General features: G+C 49.1%; 4 protein-coding genes across 4 annotated transcripts; 3 read left to right on the top strand and 1 right to left on the bottom strand.

Annotated features, from left to right (window-relative positions):
* Window positions 1-234: 234 nt before the first annotated feature.
* On the top strand, window positions 235-999 carry T069G_09237 (uncharacterized protein; the record flags this gene model as incomplete). The annotated part of the gene is made up of 1 exon (XM_056176447.1): window positions 235-999. The coding sequence occupies one exon, from the start codon at window positions 235-237 to the stop codon at window positions 997-999; it is 765 nt and encodes a 254-aa protein (XP_056024925.1).
* A 1901-nt stretch (window positions 1000-2900) lies between these two features.
* T069G_09236 (uncharacterized protein) lies at window positions 2901-6119 on the top strand (the record flags this gene model as incomplete). Its single annotated transcript, XM_056176446.1, has 1 exon — window positions 2901-6119. The coding sequence occupies one exon, from the start codon at window positions 2901-2903 to the stop codon at window positions 6117-6119; it is 3219 nt and encodes a 1072-aa protein (XP_056024924.1).
* Window positions 6120-8376: 2257 nt separating this feature from the next.
* Window positions 8377-9452, bottom strand: T069G_09235 (uncharacterized protein; the record flags this gene model as incomplete). Its single annotated transcript, XM_056176445.1, has 3 exons — window positions 8377-8535; window positions 8613-8632; window positions 8693-9452. The coding sequence occupies 3 exons, from the start codon at window positions 9450-9452 to the stop codon at window positions 8377-8379; spliced, it is 939 nt and encodes a 312-aa protein (XP_056024923.1).
* Window positions 9453-10771: 1319 nt separating this feature from the next.
* T069G_09234 (interferon-inducible GTPase (IIGP) domain-containing protein) lies at window positions 10772-11779 on the top strand (the record flags this gene model as incomplete). Its single annotated transcript, XM_056176444.1, has 3 exons — window positions 10772-10941; window positions 11003-11363; window positions 11420-11779. The coding sequence occupies 3 exons, from the start codon at window positions 10772-10774 to the stop codon at window positions 11777-11779; spliced, it is 891 nt and encodes a 296-aa protein (XP_056024922.1).
* Window positions 11780-12378: the final 599 nt, after the last annotated feature.

Raw genomic sequence — 12378 nt, 5'->3', positions numbered from 1 at the left:
CTTGTGTTGCCTTATATAACAACAGCTGTTTGTCTGTCTTGTAGATTCTTTCTTAGAGCATTGTCCAACTTAATCTTAATTCATCCTTCTGCTTGTTTTTCATCAAGTACTATTGTGTCCGATAAGACTCAAGGGGTTTCTTCTTACAGAGTATTTCGACTTATACGTGGCACTGACTACGTTTGACGACAACCACCCAACTACATATACACACAACCCACAATCTCTATCAAAATGCACATCATCCTGACAGGCGCCACTGGCTTGGTGGGCAGCTCCGTCCTGGACGCCATGATCAAGGCCAAAGACATTACCAAAATCTCCATTCTCAGCCGCAAGCCCATACGCATGGTTGAAGACGCCAAAGATCCCCGAATCAACGTCATCCTCCACCAAGACTTTGAGAAGTACGACTCAAAGGTGCTAGAACAGCTGCAAGGCGCAAAAGCTTGCGTCTGGGCTCTCGGTATTAGCCAGACCAAGGTCAATGCACAAGAATACGTCAAAATCACCAAGGATTACACCCTCGCCGCTGCAAAGTCTTTTTCTACGCTCACAACGTCACCATCAGAGTCGTTCCGCTTCATCTATGTATCGGGCGAGGGCGCTACGCAGAAGCCGGGCCGCTTTTCTGCCATCTTTGCTCGGGTCAAAGGAGAAACGGAGACGGAGTTGGGCAATTTGACAGCTTCGAATCCGACGAGCATCCAGGCGGATTCTGTGCGACCAGCTTTCGTGGATCCAAGGGAGCACAAGGCTATTCTGCCATATATTCCAGACCCAGGAGCGCTATACAAGGTTAGCGTTGCGGCGCTGTCGCCCTTCATCGGCTTGATGAAGGGGATGCATTCGCCAACAGAGCACCTGGGAGACTTCCTAACCAGGATGGCCATGGGGAAAGTGGATTCGCAGCTGGAGGGACCAGGAGCATTTAAACTGGGCGGCTCGTGGGTGGTTGAAAATGTCGGTTTCAGGAGGATCATGGGGTTGTCGGGGTAAGAATTTGAAGACTGGAGAAGGCGCACGATCGGAGAACGTTGGATGTCGCTGGCACCTCATACGCTTTGAGGATATATACCTATGGAGGGCAGTGGCCTTTGTATTTTTAGCTATTCACTTTGTCGGAACAGGATCTAGATTTAAGCTTATTTATTTAGTCTATACAATCACCACCATGCATATCGTTTCCACTTTGACATTCTCTACACAACACAATCGATTCATTGGAAGACGTGATTGCACAATTGACCGAGTCTCAACCATGTCTTGACGTAAGAATTATCCCAAAAAACTTTGACTTTTTCCCTCGAGCAATACTCAGTGAGGCAAAAGATGCCGTCTTAGTCGCGTCTATGCGCGAAACCTGCATTCGAGACGCGAATCACTTTAGCAAGCCGCTCAGAGACATGGAGCAGCTTCGGCGACCCATTGTAATATAACGCAGGCAATTGTCTCACAACTGAGCATAGGGTCCCTTTTCGGCCGGGCGGATTCCGAGCCGGTACAAGCGCTAAGGGTGATTTTGAAGATACAAGCTGCGTTTCGTCACAGTATTTGGTATGTTTGTGTCGCGAAGAGAAACAACACGTTGGTCCTTAGTCTGCGACAGCAGCTAGTATTGCATCTAGGCTTAGAGGAAGAAGCTAATGAGCATTAAAATAGAAGCAGAAACACGCACTAAAAGGACAAAGTCGAAGCTATATGGAACATAATAGATTGATGTTGTGGCAGAAAACAATAAATATGGGCGGAGAGCCGCGAACACGTGCGTCCCCCGTGAACTTCACATTGCTTCACTCACCCCTTCGAAGCAGCGATCATACATGTAACTTTTAGCCACACACACTTGGCATTAAATGAACCAGATGCCCTACGGTTTCCCCCCTATGAATACCGCTGCTTCAAAATACTGCCTGTCGATCCTTGTCCTCTTTCCTCCCTGGAACCGTTGGGTACATGCAGGACACCATCCACAAACGTGTCTCAAGCGCCGTCCCTGACCAACGCACCCGACAACAGTGTCCTCAACGGAGTCGAGTTCAATTTATTACCATGGGGACTGAGGGGCATCTCGAGCACAATGTCCTGTTGCCCGGCCACTGCCCTGAGGGCTGGCATCCATGGTCCGATCTGTCGATATGCTGCTGCTGGGCTACCGGCCGGAGCCAGGACAAATTTATTCTAGCTTGGCTTGTGCTAATATGAGCACGGGATGATGCAATTAATGGACTATGAAGGAGAATCCCTCCACCAGTTCTCACGAGCAAAGGGGTACCAATGTGCTGTTTATCGATTCCATTCATCTCAGACATATTGTTCTTGGCCGGGATGCTAAAGCTCAAATTCAGATTGCTCATTGTGAGTAGAGCATTACGCCAGCAGTTTATTGCCATGTATCACTCCAAAGTACACTGCGGGAGGGTGATAGTCACCTCGAGACGCGAACACGGTTCACAGGCCATGGAATGGCTCTGCCACCGCGTAAAGCACACAGGATCATGCCCAATCATTCTCGTGACAACAGGACCGAGCTTTTGGGGGAGGGTCGAGAATATTTGCTGAAGTTACAAACTCTGGAATGCAGCACGACTGTCTGACTCAGTTAATTGTTGAGCGATATGGCCTCATATTCACGAATGTTTCCTGGTAGCCATCCTTTGCTATTCTCCCACTTCAAGAGCCAACAACAAGAACATTCCTCGGAACTTTTCAATCTGATGCTGAAATGTGATGAGCAATTCTTCAACCCTTTCTATGCCCCAAACTGATATATTATACCATGGGATGGCCGACCTCTAGTCTGCTTGTGAAATGGTAACCACTTTCACTCTTTTTTGCCTTTCTTTAGAATTTGGCTGCGCTTCTAAACACCGTTATTGCGCTGCGACTGGCTTTCAAGGATGGCCGGCGGTCGTGCAAGCGATTCCTTATCTAGGACGGCTGCTTTGGCCGTCCTAGGTTCACTCCTTTCCGCCCCTGCGAGGGCCTACAACGACGATGTTGTTACCGTTGAAGTTGTCGTCACAACCTATCTCGACCTTGGTTCGTGTGTCAATGCCTGCGATCCAAAGAATGCATTCAAGACAGCTGAAAATAAGCCGCCGTATGTAACGCTTACTCTGCCGACTTGCCAGTCGGAGCACGCTACCTCAACCAAACACCCCGAGTGCCCGGTCTGCACCGGAACTGTCTTTCATTATGAACCTACCGAAGATCCCTATGTTACAATCACGTCAACTGCATACGATTACGACAAGCCTTATGTCTCCACTATTCATCCTAATTGCCATGGCTGCAAGGGTACTGCTATCATATATGAACCCATCAAGTCCAAGAGTCCTCAGAAACCACTTCCTACAACTTATACATGGGAAGGGGCTGGCCCCAACGACCCTAGATTCACTATTCCGGCCAGGCGCCCGGAAGATCCCCACACAGTTGTTATCGGCACTCACGGCTTTACCGACCGTCTCTGGACGGTTACCGCTCATGGATATGATAACGGGGCAAAAGCTGAAACTCGTACGGTTCTCCCTACTGACCACCGCGGAAAGCCTCGGCCCAGCGCGGTGCCAATTGTGATTATCGGCAATGAAGGTAAATTGGACGATCTGCCTCATGACCATCTCATCGGGGCCGACACAGACAGAGATAGTCAGCCTCATCGACTGGCTGACCCTGATTGGTCTATTGAATCTTCTCTCTTGAACTATACGCTCGGAGGTCTCACAAACAGTAAGGCCATCGATCCTGGCCTCTTAGGAGGATTGACCAACGGAACAAATCTTGGAAGTGGTACGACGGGTGGCTTAGGCAATAGCACAGAAAGCTGGAACAACACGGGACTCGGCGCGCTCATTGGCACGAGTCTCAGACCTAATGGAACTGACAACTTCACCAACTTTCTCGGTGACTCTATTGGCGCCGTGTTCTCAAAGGCTCTCAGTGAAGTCCTTGGACTTGCTAGTAACGACACAGGTCTCGGGCAACTACTCTTGGGCAATGGAACTGTGAACAATACAGGACTCATTGGAGAATTGCTTGGAATTAATGGAGCTGTGAATGATACTGCCATTGGTGACGCCGTTAATGCCATTCTTTCACAGGCTCTGAATGAGGCCATCGGACTCAATGGCACGAATACCACGGGCCTGGGAGCTATTTTACCTGGAGGTAATCTACCTGGCGGTATCCTTGGCAGTCTCGCCAATGCTCTCCTTGGTAACGGAACTAGCAATGCCACAAACATTTCTGGTGATATTCTTACTGGGGTTCTCGCACAAGCTATCGGTGAAACCCTTGGACTCGTGCTCAATACAACTGGCCTCGGATCCGTTCTCTTTAGCAATGAAACAGCCAACAGTACCGGCCTCCTATCATCTCTCCTCGGACTCAATGGAACTATCGACGCTAGCCTCGGCTCGCTTCTTGGAGGTAACGGAACTGCAGCCAACCCCAGTCTGATTGGTCAACTTCTTGCAGGCAGCATTCTTGGCCAACTTCTTCCACTACTCAACGTAACTGGCAACAACACAGCGCTCGGTGACGCGCTCACTGGCCTTGTCTCGCAAGCTCTCAACGATACTCTCGGCCTTGCTACAAACAACACGGGCCTCGGAACTTTGTTGTTCGGCAATGGAACTGCCAATAATACCAGTTTGCTGGGTACGCTGCTCGGTCTTCTTGGTAACGGCACTACCATTGACCCCAGCCTTTTAGGAGGCCTTCTTAACGGAACCGATCTAGGAAGTACTGTTGACGGACTTCTCAATGGAACGGGACTTGGCGGGACCGATCTAGATACAGGGCTCCTGAACAGCACAGATCTTAGAGGTCTTCTCAATAATACTCTTAGAGTGGCCAATGGCACGGGTATTCCGGGCGGTCTACTCGGCGGATCTCCCGACAATTTAACGGGTTCGCTAGGAGGAGTCATTGGAGATCTCACAAACAGCACAGGATTACTCGGCGGAGCAAACGGAACAGATCTTTTGGGCGGCTTGTTGGGAACTTCAGCGCCCGAAACAAACAGCACTGGCCTACTTGGAAATGACACCCTAGGAGGAGTCATTGGAAGCCTGACAAATAGCACCGACAACCTCCTCAATACAACAACAGGATTATTAGAAGGGTTGGGAACTCCTGACAACTCCACTGCGACCGGTGGTTTGTTGAGCCCGGGGGGGGCCTTGAACACAACAACTGGTGGCGATCTCCTGGGAGAATTATTGGGGGCTCCTGAAAACACGACGACAGGTGGAGGAGGCCTCAATCTAACCGCTACTATTGGAGGTTCTATCGATAATACCCCAAGATCAGCAGGGGTAAATGGCACATTAGGCAGTGGCTCAACTGGCGGTACTGAAAGTGGCGGCACTGGAAGTAACGACCTCGTCGGCGGTGGAAACGGCTCTATAACGAATGGCAGCACTGACAGCGCTGGTGGCACTAATTCAACCGCAACGACTGGCGGCATTGGTTTTCTTGGTGCTCTTATAAATTCGACAGATTCCCTCTTGAACACGATTGGCGGCGCTTTAGGAAATCTACTCTTTGGTGGAACAGGATCAACGGGTACCGGAGTGACAAATATCAGGACGACAAACTCAACAGGGGGACTCCTTGGCGGCTTATTAGGTAGTGGTTCTACAACAAATACTGGCTTGACTAATGCCACAACTACTGGTACCAACTCCACGGGGCTTTTAGGTGGCCTCTTGGGTGGCCTCTTGGGTGGTCTCTTGGGTGGAGGAGGCACTGGAGGAACCAATACCACATCAACCGGAACTGGATCGACAGGCACTGGATCGATGGACACAGGATCAACTGGTTCTGGCCTTTTAGGCGGCTTGCTAGGGACAGGGTCAAATGGTACTGGGCTTTTATCTGGCCTTTTAGGCGGTTTGCTAGGGACTTCCACAACCCCAGCAGGGTCGACGAACTCAACCGGACTTTTATCTGGCCTTTTAGGCGGTTTGCTAGGGACTTCCACAACTCCAGAAGGGTCGACGAACTCAACTGGACTTTTATCTGGCCTTTTAGGCGGTTTGCTAGGGACGAATTCAACAACCACTGGCACAGGTCTCTTGGGTGGTTTGTTGGGTGGTTTGTTGGGCTAAGACACACTGGCTTAACCAAGACTATTGGAACGGTCAAAAATACTACCACCATAACCACTGGTACGGCGACAAACATAAACACGACTATCACCGAGCCTTTGATGGGCCTCTTGGGCTGATTGATTAGAAAATAAAGGCTTATCTAGTGTAGTTCTCTCAGAGAGGACTTTGGATTATTGGGCATTGGGAGGAGGCGGAAGAGATGAAATAAAAAGGGAACCATAGGACGAAGGGAACACTGGTTGAAATTTTCGGATCAGGGATATTAACTGAGGCGTACGTCGTACATGTACTCAGCATCATGTCCTGTGTAGGATGTGCAGTTAGTTTTGGGTAGTTTTTTCTATATACGTCTTTTCTTCTACACCCCACCTCTATTGTGAAGCCTTACGGAATACATGTATGTAGTGTTACAAGCAGCTCCAATAAGCAATGTCAATCAAAATTCGGATATGAATGAAAGTCCCCCAAGAATTGCATACGCAGAGAGAGCTTCCCAGCACGTAGTTGCAACGTAAAGCTGTCTCTGGCTTCAGGCTTCATTTATTGGCTAGTGAGAGGGGCCAGACGTTCATCTTGGTCGCTGGAAAGTCTCTTCGAATATGCACGGATATATGAGAAACAGCAGTGTGCCCAAATAACGGCCTCTTGTAATGCTTCTTGTTCGCCCTGCTGCTATTGGTGATATTCGGAGAAGGAGTGGTACCATGGCTCACATCCGCGTGTTAACTCATGAGCTGTTAGACCACAATCACTTCGATGCCTCGACCCGATTCGGCTAATCTAGCTATCTATCGATACAGCTAAGGAACCTACCTACGTCAGGTAGCTCGTTCCTTCTATTTTAAGACGCGAGAAATCGACGCGTGGGACATTTTCTGTCGAGTTTCTCGTTCTGCTTTCTTTTTCTTTTTTCTTCTTCACACAAGCACGCACGCACACAATGTCTGCCCCCTCTGTCATGAACAACTAGAGTGTCGAGATCTAACACTCGTCACCGTGCCTCACTCCTTTCCATCCTCTTCCTGTCCTTGTTCCTTGTTCCTCTTTCCCCTTCACTTCTTCCACCCCCTCTCCACCTCTTCTCCTCCTCCTCCCAAGCGGGCTCGTTAGTCTGCTTCATCTCCTCCATCTCCCCTCCTTTCTCTTTTTCTACTTTTCCTCTCTCAGCTTCCTCTCACCATCCCCATCACCATTTCCCTTCCCCCCACCCCGTCTTCGTCTTCCCCGTCTTCGTCTTCCCCGTCTTCGTCTTCCCCGTCTTCGTCTTCCCCGTCTTCGTCTTCCCCGTCTTCCTTTCTCTTTGATGTTGACATATACCTTAGCGATGCTAAGGTGTATGTTTGCTAGGCATGTTGTAGATGGCACTACCTTTAGAGAGGTTTTGTTGTCCCTTATTGGTTGTAGCGAGGATAGTTGGATTGAGGTGGCTGATGATGGTTGTTTGTCCTGATTGACCATATGTCAGGACAATTGCAGGCTGGATAATGCCTGGGTCCTGATTGACCTTATGCCAGGACAGTTGGAGAAAGACCAGTCCCAGATTGAGCTTATGTCTGGACCCTGATTGACCTTATGTCAGGATTTTTTTTTTTTTTTTTTTCATTGCTTTCTCGGCTTGCTGAGGAGGCGAAGAAGAAAAGTTTTGTTTCATTTCGTAAATTAATGGCACTTATTCTGTAGGATCGGTGGCTCTGCCCGTAGTTACAATCTCTCATAACGCCGAGCTCCGGCATCATATTGCTACTCTGGAGCAGCAGGCAGCGGCACAAGCTGCTGCCACGACCGCCGCCGACACCACCATCAACATCACCACCTCCGACGTCGCCGCCGCCTCCTCCTCAATGGTGATTCCCCCTTCACCGGCTGCCTGGCCAACGACCTGCAGAGGACGGTGCCACAACTGTGGCGAGTTCGGCCACATCAAAGGGACTGCCCTTTTACGGAGAGCCTCCAGGCCGGTGAATTACGGCGGGAAACATTTATAAGGGGGGTTACCGTCGGAAGCAGCAGCGGCGGCGGCGGGAGTCCAGGCCAGCTACTAGGAATCTCGGCGGTTACCTTGCGCATTCATGTACAACGGGTATCAGGAGTCAATAAGTATTGGGCATTATGCGGCCCTTCATATATCGGATACTATCGCTACATCTATCTAGTTTCTTCTATTATGCCTACTTCCATCTAGACTTCGCCACTTCTGAGGACCTTCATTGTCATTCCTTGCACTCATACTTCCATCCGCCACCGAGGAAGCACATTACAGAAACCGTACGCAAAGCCATTCCACCGAGTTATAAAGTCGTGTCATAACATCATTAATGCCGCGATGGCGAAACTCATCGCACTGAATACCGATCCCAAACGTATAAATCCAGTCGATCGAGAAGCTCCATTTGACCTGCTTGTAGCTGTTGGTCTGGCGGCCTTAACCCAGATATTGCTCACCAAGCTGTCCTTGTCTGGACTATATTGTTGTGGAGAGAATTGACATACAGACATGATTACATCCATATCTACAACCCGTTATTAGTCATGGCAAGAGAAACGATGGAGGGACGGACGATGACGCTCACTATTTTGCGTATCCGCCTTCATACTTATGCAACTCGCGCATAACCCAGCAATCTCTGCCACATTAAAGCTATTGTTTAAACATACGCATTTCTCTTCTGCATTTTCCGTCTCTCCCCATCCACCAGTCAAATCGCCATCGTCTCCACTTGCGCCTATTATGGTCGGATGCATAGATGTTTGATGCTTGGAAGTTGTAGATGCACTCTTTGCTGTCCTAGTCGGGGCGGAAATGGAGGTGGGCTGACCACTCCATGTTGCAGATGATGTAGGAGACTGAGGTACTGGTTGAAGAGTTGATGGAGGTAGATAATTAGGTGTAGTTGGAAGAGCTGGAGCTGGAGCGGCGGCTGGCGGAGACTGAGCAGGAGGAGAGTAATATTGTGGAGGAACAGGCGCCGGGGATTGTGACAATGGTGTTGTTATCTCTGGTATAGGGGACGAGGCTGCTGGATATTGTCCAGCTAGCAAATCAGGAGGAAATGTTGTCGGCGCTGGAACAATGACCGAGAAGCGCTTCTCAATTCGAGCCCTTTCGTCAAATTGGTTCTCGTTTTGCCTCTTGACCTGTCTGAGGCGCGCCCTCAGGTCCAAATGATCGCTTTCTGATCCTTCCAATGATCTCTTTGGGCTGCACATGGAACTCAGCTCCACGATTGGTCCGCAGATGGCGGCACACATGACAGGAACTGCATTAGGGGGGAGCGCTTCTCCGGCTGCGATGGCGAATAAGACGAATAGGATGGGATGACAGGCCTTCATGTCGAGGAGCCACTCACTGCCTACCCGACTCCGAAAGGCCGGCTGTAGTATGTGAAAAGATCGAACGCTACACAGAGATGTTGATTGTAGTCGGGTATCTTTTCTTAAATGGAACAGAGAGGAAGAGTAAGAGATGGTGCAATCATGTAAGTTTACGATTTTGCTTGGTTCGTGCCACAGTATCAGATCTACAGGACACTGCATACTAATGAGTAGAAGATAAGTAGGGGATGTATATACTACGTAGAATCTCACGGCTAGTCAGTTTGGCAGGAGGCAGTTCTTGCTGAAACGTGGCAAAGGGGTTCTGTGGCCACCCTCGACCGAGGAGAATCAACTTGACACGACCATCTACTCCTGTAAAGTGTTGAATCAGTAAGTCAGCTAGCATACGGATTATATACTTGGCAATAAAGCGCGATTGAAGAATGAAGAATCTTTTTCGCGGATAAAACTCTTGGATGTATTATTGATCCTTGATGAAGCACGGCCGATCTGGCTGTCGGCACAGCAATGCACAGACATTGATTCACCCAGAAAAGATGCGCGATGCCGCTTGGCAGCTGTCAACTCCAACATTCATCAAGGTTCAACCCGTGACTCCCTGACCGGGCTCTGAAACAATCTAGCTGCGGTGCTTCTGCGAGGCGGGCAGAGCCGTGACAGCGCGAAACGCAATGCGAAACAAGATCGTGGAGACCTTTTATCCGCTTTCGGCAGCCGCCTGTCATTCCGTACGAGATGGCGGCTTTCGGTGTATAGTTTGTAAAAGCATGCAGAAAAGACGAGATGAATCAATTATACCAGCTATTTAACATGAATTGGCGTGGTGATGAATCATAGATCGTGATGATTGGCTGTGTTTGCATAGATCTTGAGAGCACCACTTTCGCAGGCAAGGAAGACTGCTGAACGCTCAAATGACTAGCCAAAGCAACCGGACACATAACTGAATCTTATGATGTCAAGTACAATTACGAAAAGGAAGATAAATCTTGGCAGACGTTTGTTTATACATTTCCTTGATATGCTACGATCATCTTGCTGTAACTGACGAATCAACACCGCTTTCGGTGAACTTGTCTGTTGTTGCCTGGCGAGGCTGAATGTGGCTTCATGCAAGGGAAAACGCAACAAGCAATAATGTATCATTTCTTACCCCGCACTCGAGAGAAAGTCAAGACGTTTGAATCGGATTCTTCTCATACACTTTGTTCGCGGGTTATAAATGCCCCTCGTTGTGCCGTCTACTCCTCGTTCATCAAGAAGGAACGCAGTCTTCTTAACAACAACCATCCGCTTTGTGTCATCAAGAAAATATGGCATGGATTCCTCTTATCCCAGGGGCAGTGGCTGGTCTCTGGAAGGGCTATGAGGAGATAGTCGCACGTCCTCAAAGGAGAGCTCGCGAAGCCCAGCGGAAGCTCAGGGAGTCGGAGGAAAAAGAACGGGAAAGCGAGCAAAGACGGCTAGCACTTCTGAATGAGCTGTAAGTCATGTTTATCTTATTAATAGGTTAATGATGCACATTTAATTAATCCTCATGCTAGTGGCTATGATACAGATCAGCCAACGATCACAGAAGACCTTATAGTCAGCGCTCAGGAGACGGTGGGTTATGCCACAGGCAAACAAAATATTGTCTTCGCCGGCAACGTCAATGTTGGCAAATCATCACTCATCAATTCTCTTTGCGATAAAGGCGGAAACGATGATGGTGCTGCCCGCGTGGGCTCTAATCAAGTTACGATGGGTATAACTCGCCATGAGATTCCCAACCACCCAGAGATGTTGCTCTACGACGTTCCCGGCGCGGGAACCCAGGATGTGCCGGCATTCCAATACTACCACGATCAAATGCTGTATGCTTTTGATACTGTTGTCCTTGTCCACGATACCACGTTGACCCAAGTACGTTATCCTCCTAACGTTACTTGTGTGCTCTTCTGATAGCTAACATCCGCCAGGCCGACATCCGCTTGCTCAAAATGTGCATCCTTTCCAATCAAAAATGCCTAGCCGTCCGAACTAAATCCGACAGCTATATAAGAAACTACGAGTATGATAAAGAGTGCAACAACTTGGAGGAAGCAAGGCAGATATTTCTCAGTGAGGTCCGTGAAGACATCGAGCGCTGCCAGGAGCAAATCGCTGCCTCTTGGCCGGAGCGTGAAGTCCAAGTTAGGGATTACGTTGTATCCTCGCGGTCAATGAGGAGCTTCATGCGGCAAAATGCGTCGCCCAAGGACCCGGCTACTGCTTACATTGATGAGTTGGATTTTGCGTTTGCCTTGTCTCCTGCTCTGGTGGTGAATGTTGACAACTGAGAGCAGAGAGTGTGCCGACTGATCAAGATGTGAATATATAAGTGAGACACTAGTGAACAATAAAGATCAGGTCTCTTATTAAATCTGGGAAGAGCATATATCTTGATCCTCTATACATTTGTTATAATCCTGTCGTCATCTGCTTTGCCAATATCGTCCATTTCCGAGATACGACTCTTGCATGGCTCTTATGTAGTTCTAGTAGACTGTAGCCTTTACAGCCTCTCTGATTGCGTGTCTGTATGCACTTAGTTCCACTTACAAGATTCAGCCTCCCTTCCAACGCGTATGGTAGCATAACTCTCTCAACCATGACGTAAAACTGCATCCATAGCCTCATTGAGCACTGCCGACACCTCCATCTTGATCGCATCTTGGCGGCCTCTCCAGCTACCGGCAAGCCCCCAAAGCAGAAAGAGAAGAGAAGAAGAACAGAACAGAAAAAGAGGCTATAACTCACGGCAGCCTAACACGATCCAAGCCATGTGGCACCAGCCATGTCGGATTCGTCCCACGTCGTCCAATGTGGCTCAGGCACTTAACCAACCCCAAAGCGGCATGATGGCACGAAATGAAAGTCAGGTAACTAGGGCCACCTG

The sequence above is a fragment of the Trichoderma breve genome, chromosome 6 (assembly GCF_028502605.1).
Source record: "Trichoderma breve strain T069 chromosome 6, whole genome shotgun sequence".
NCBI lineage: Eukaryota > Fungi > Ascomycota > Sordariomycetes > Hypocreales > Hypocreaceae > Trichoderma > Trichoderma breve.
This window is presented reverse-complemented; position numbering and strand designations above follow the sequence as displayed.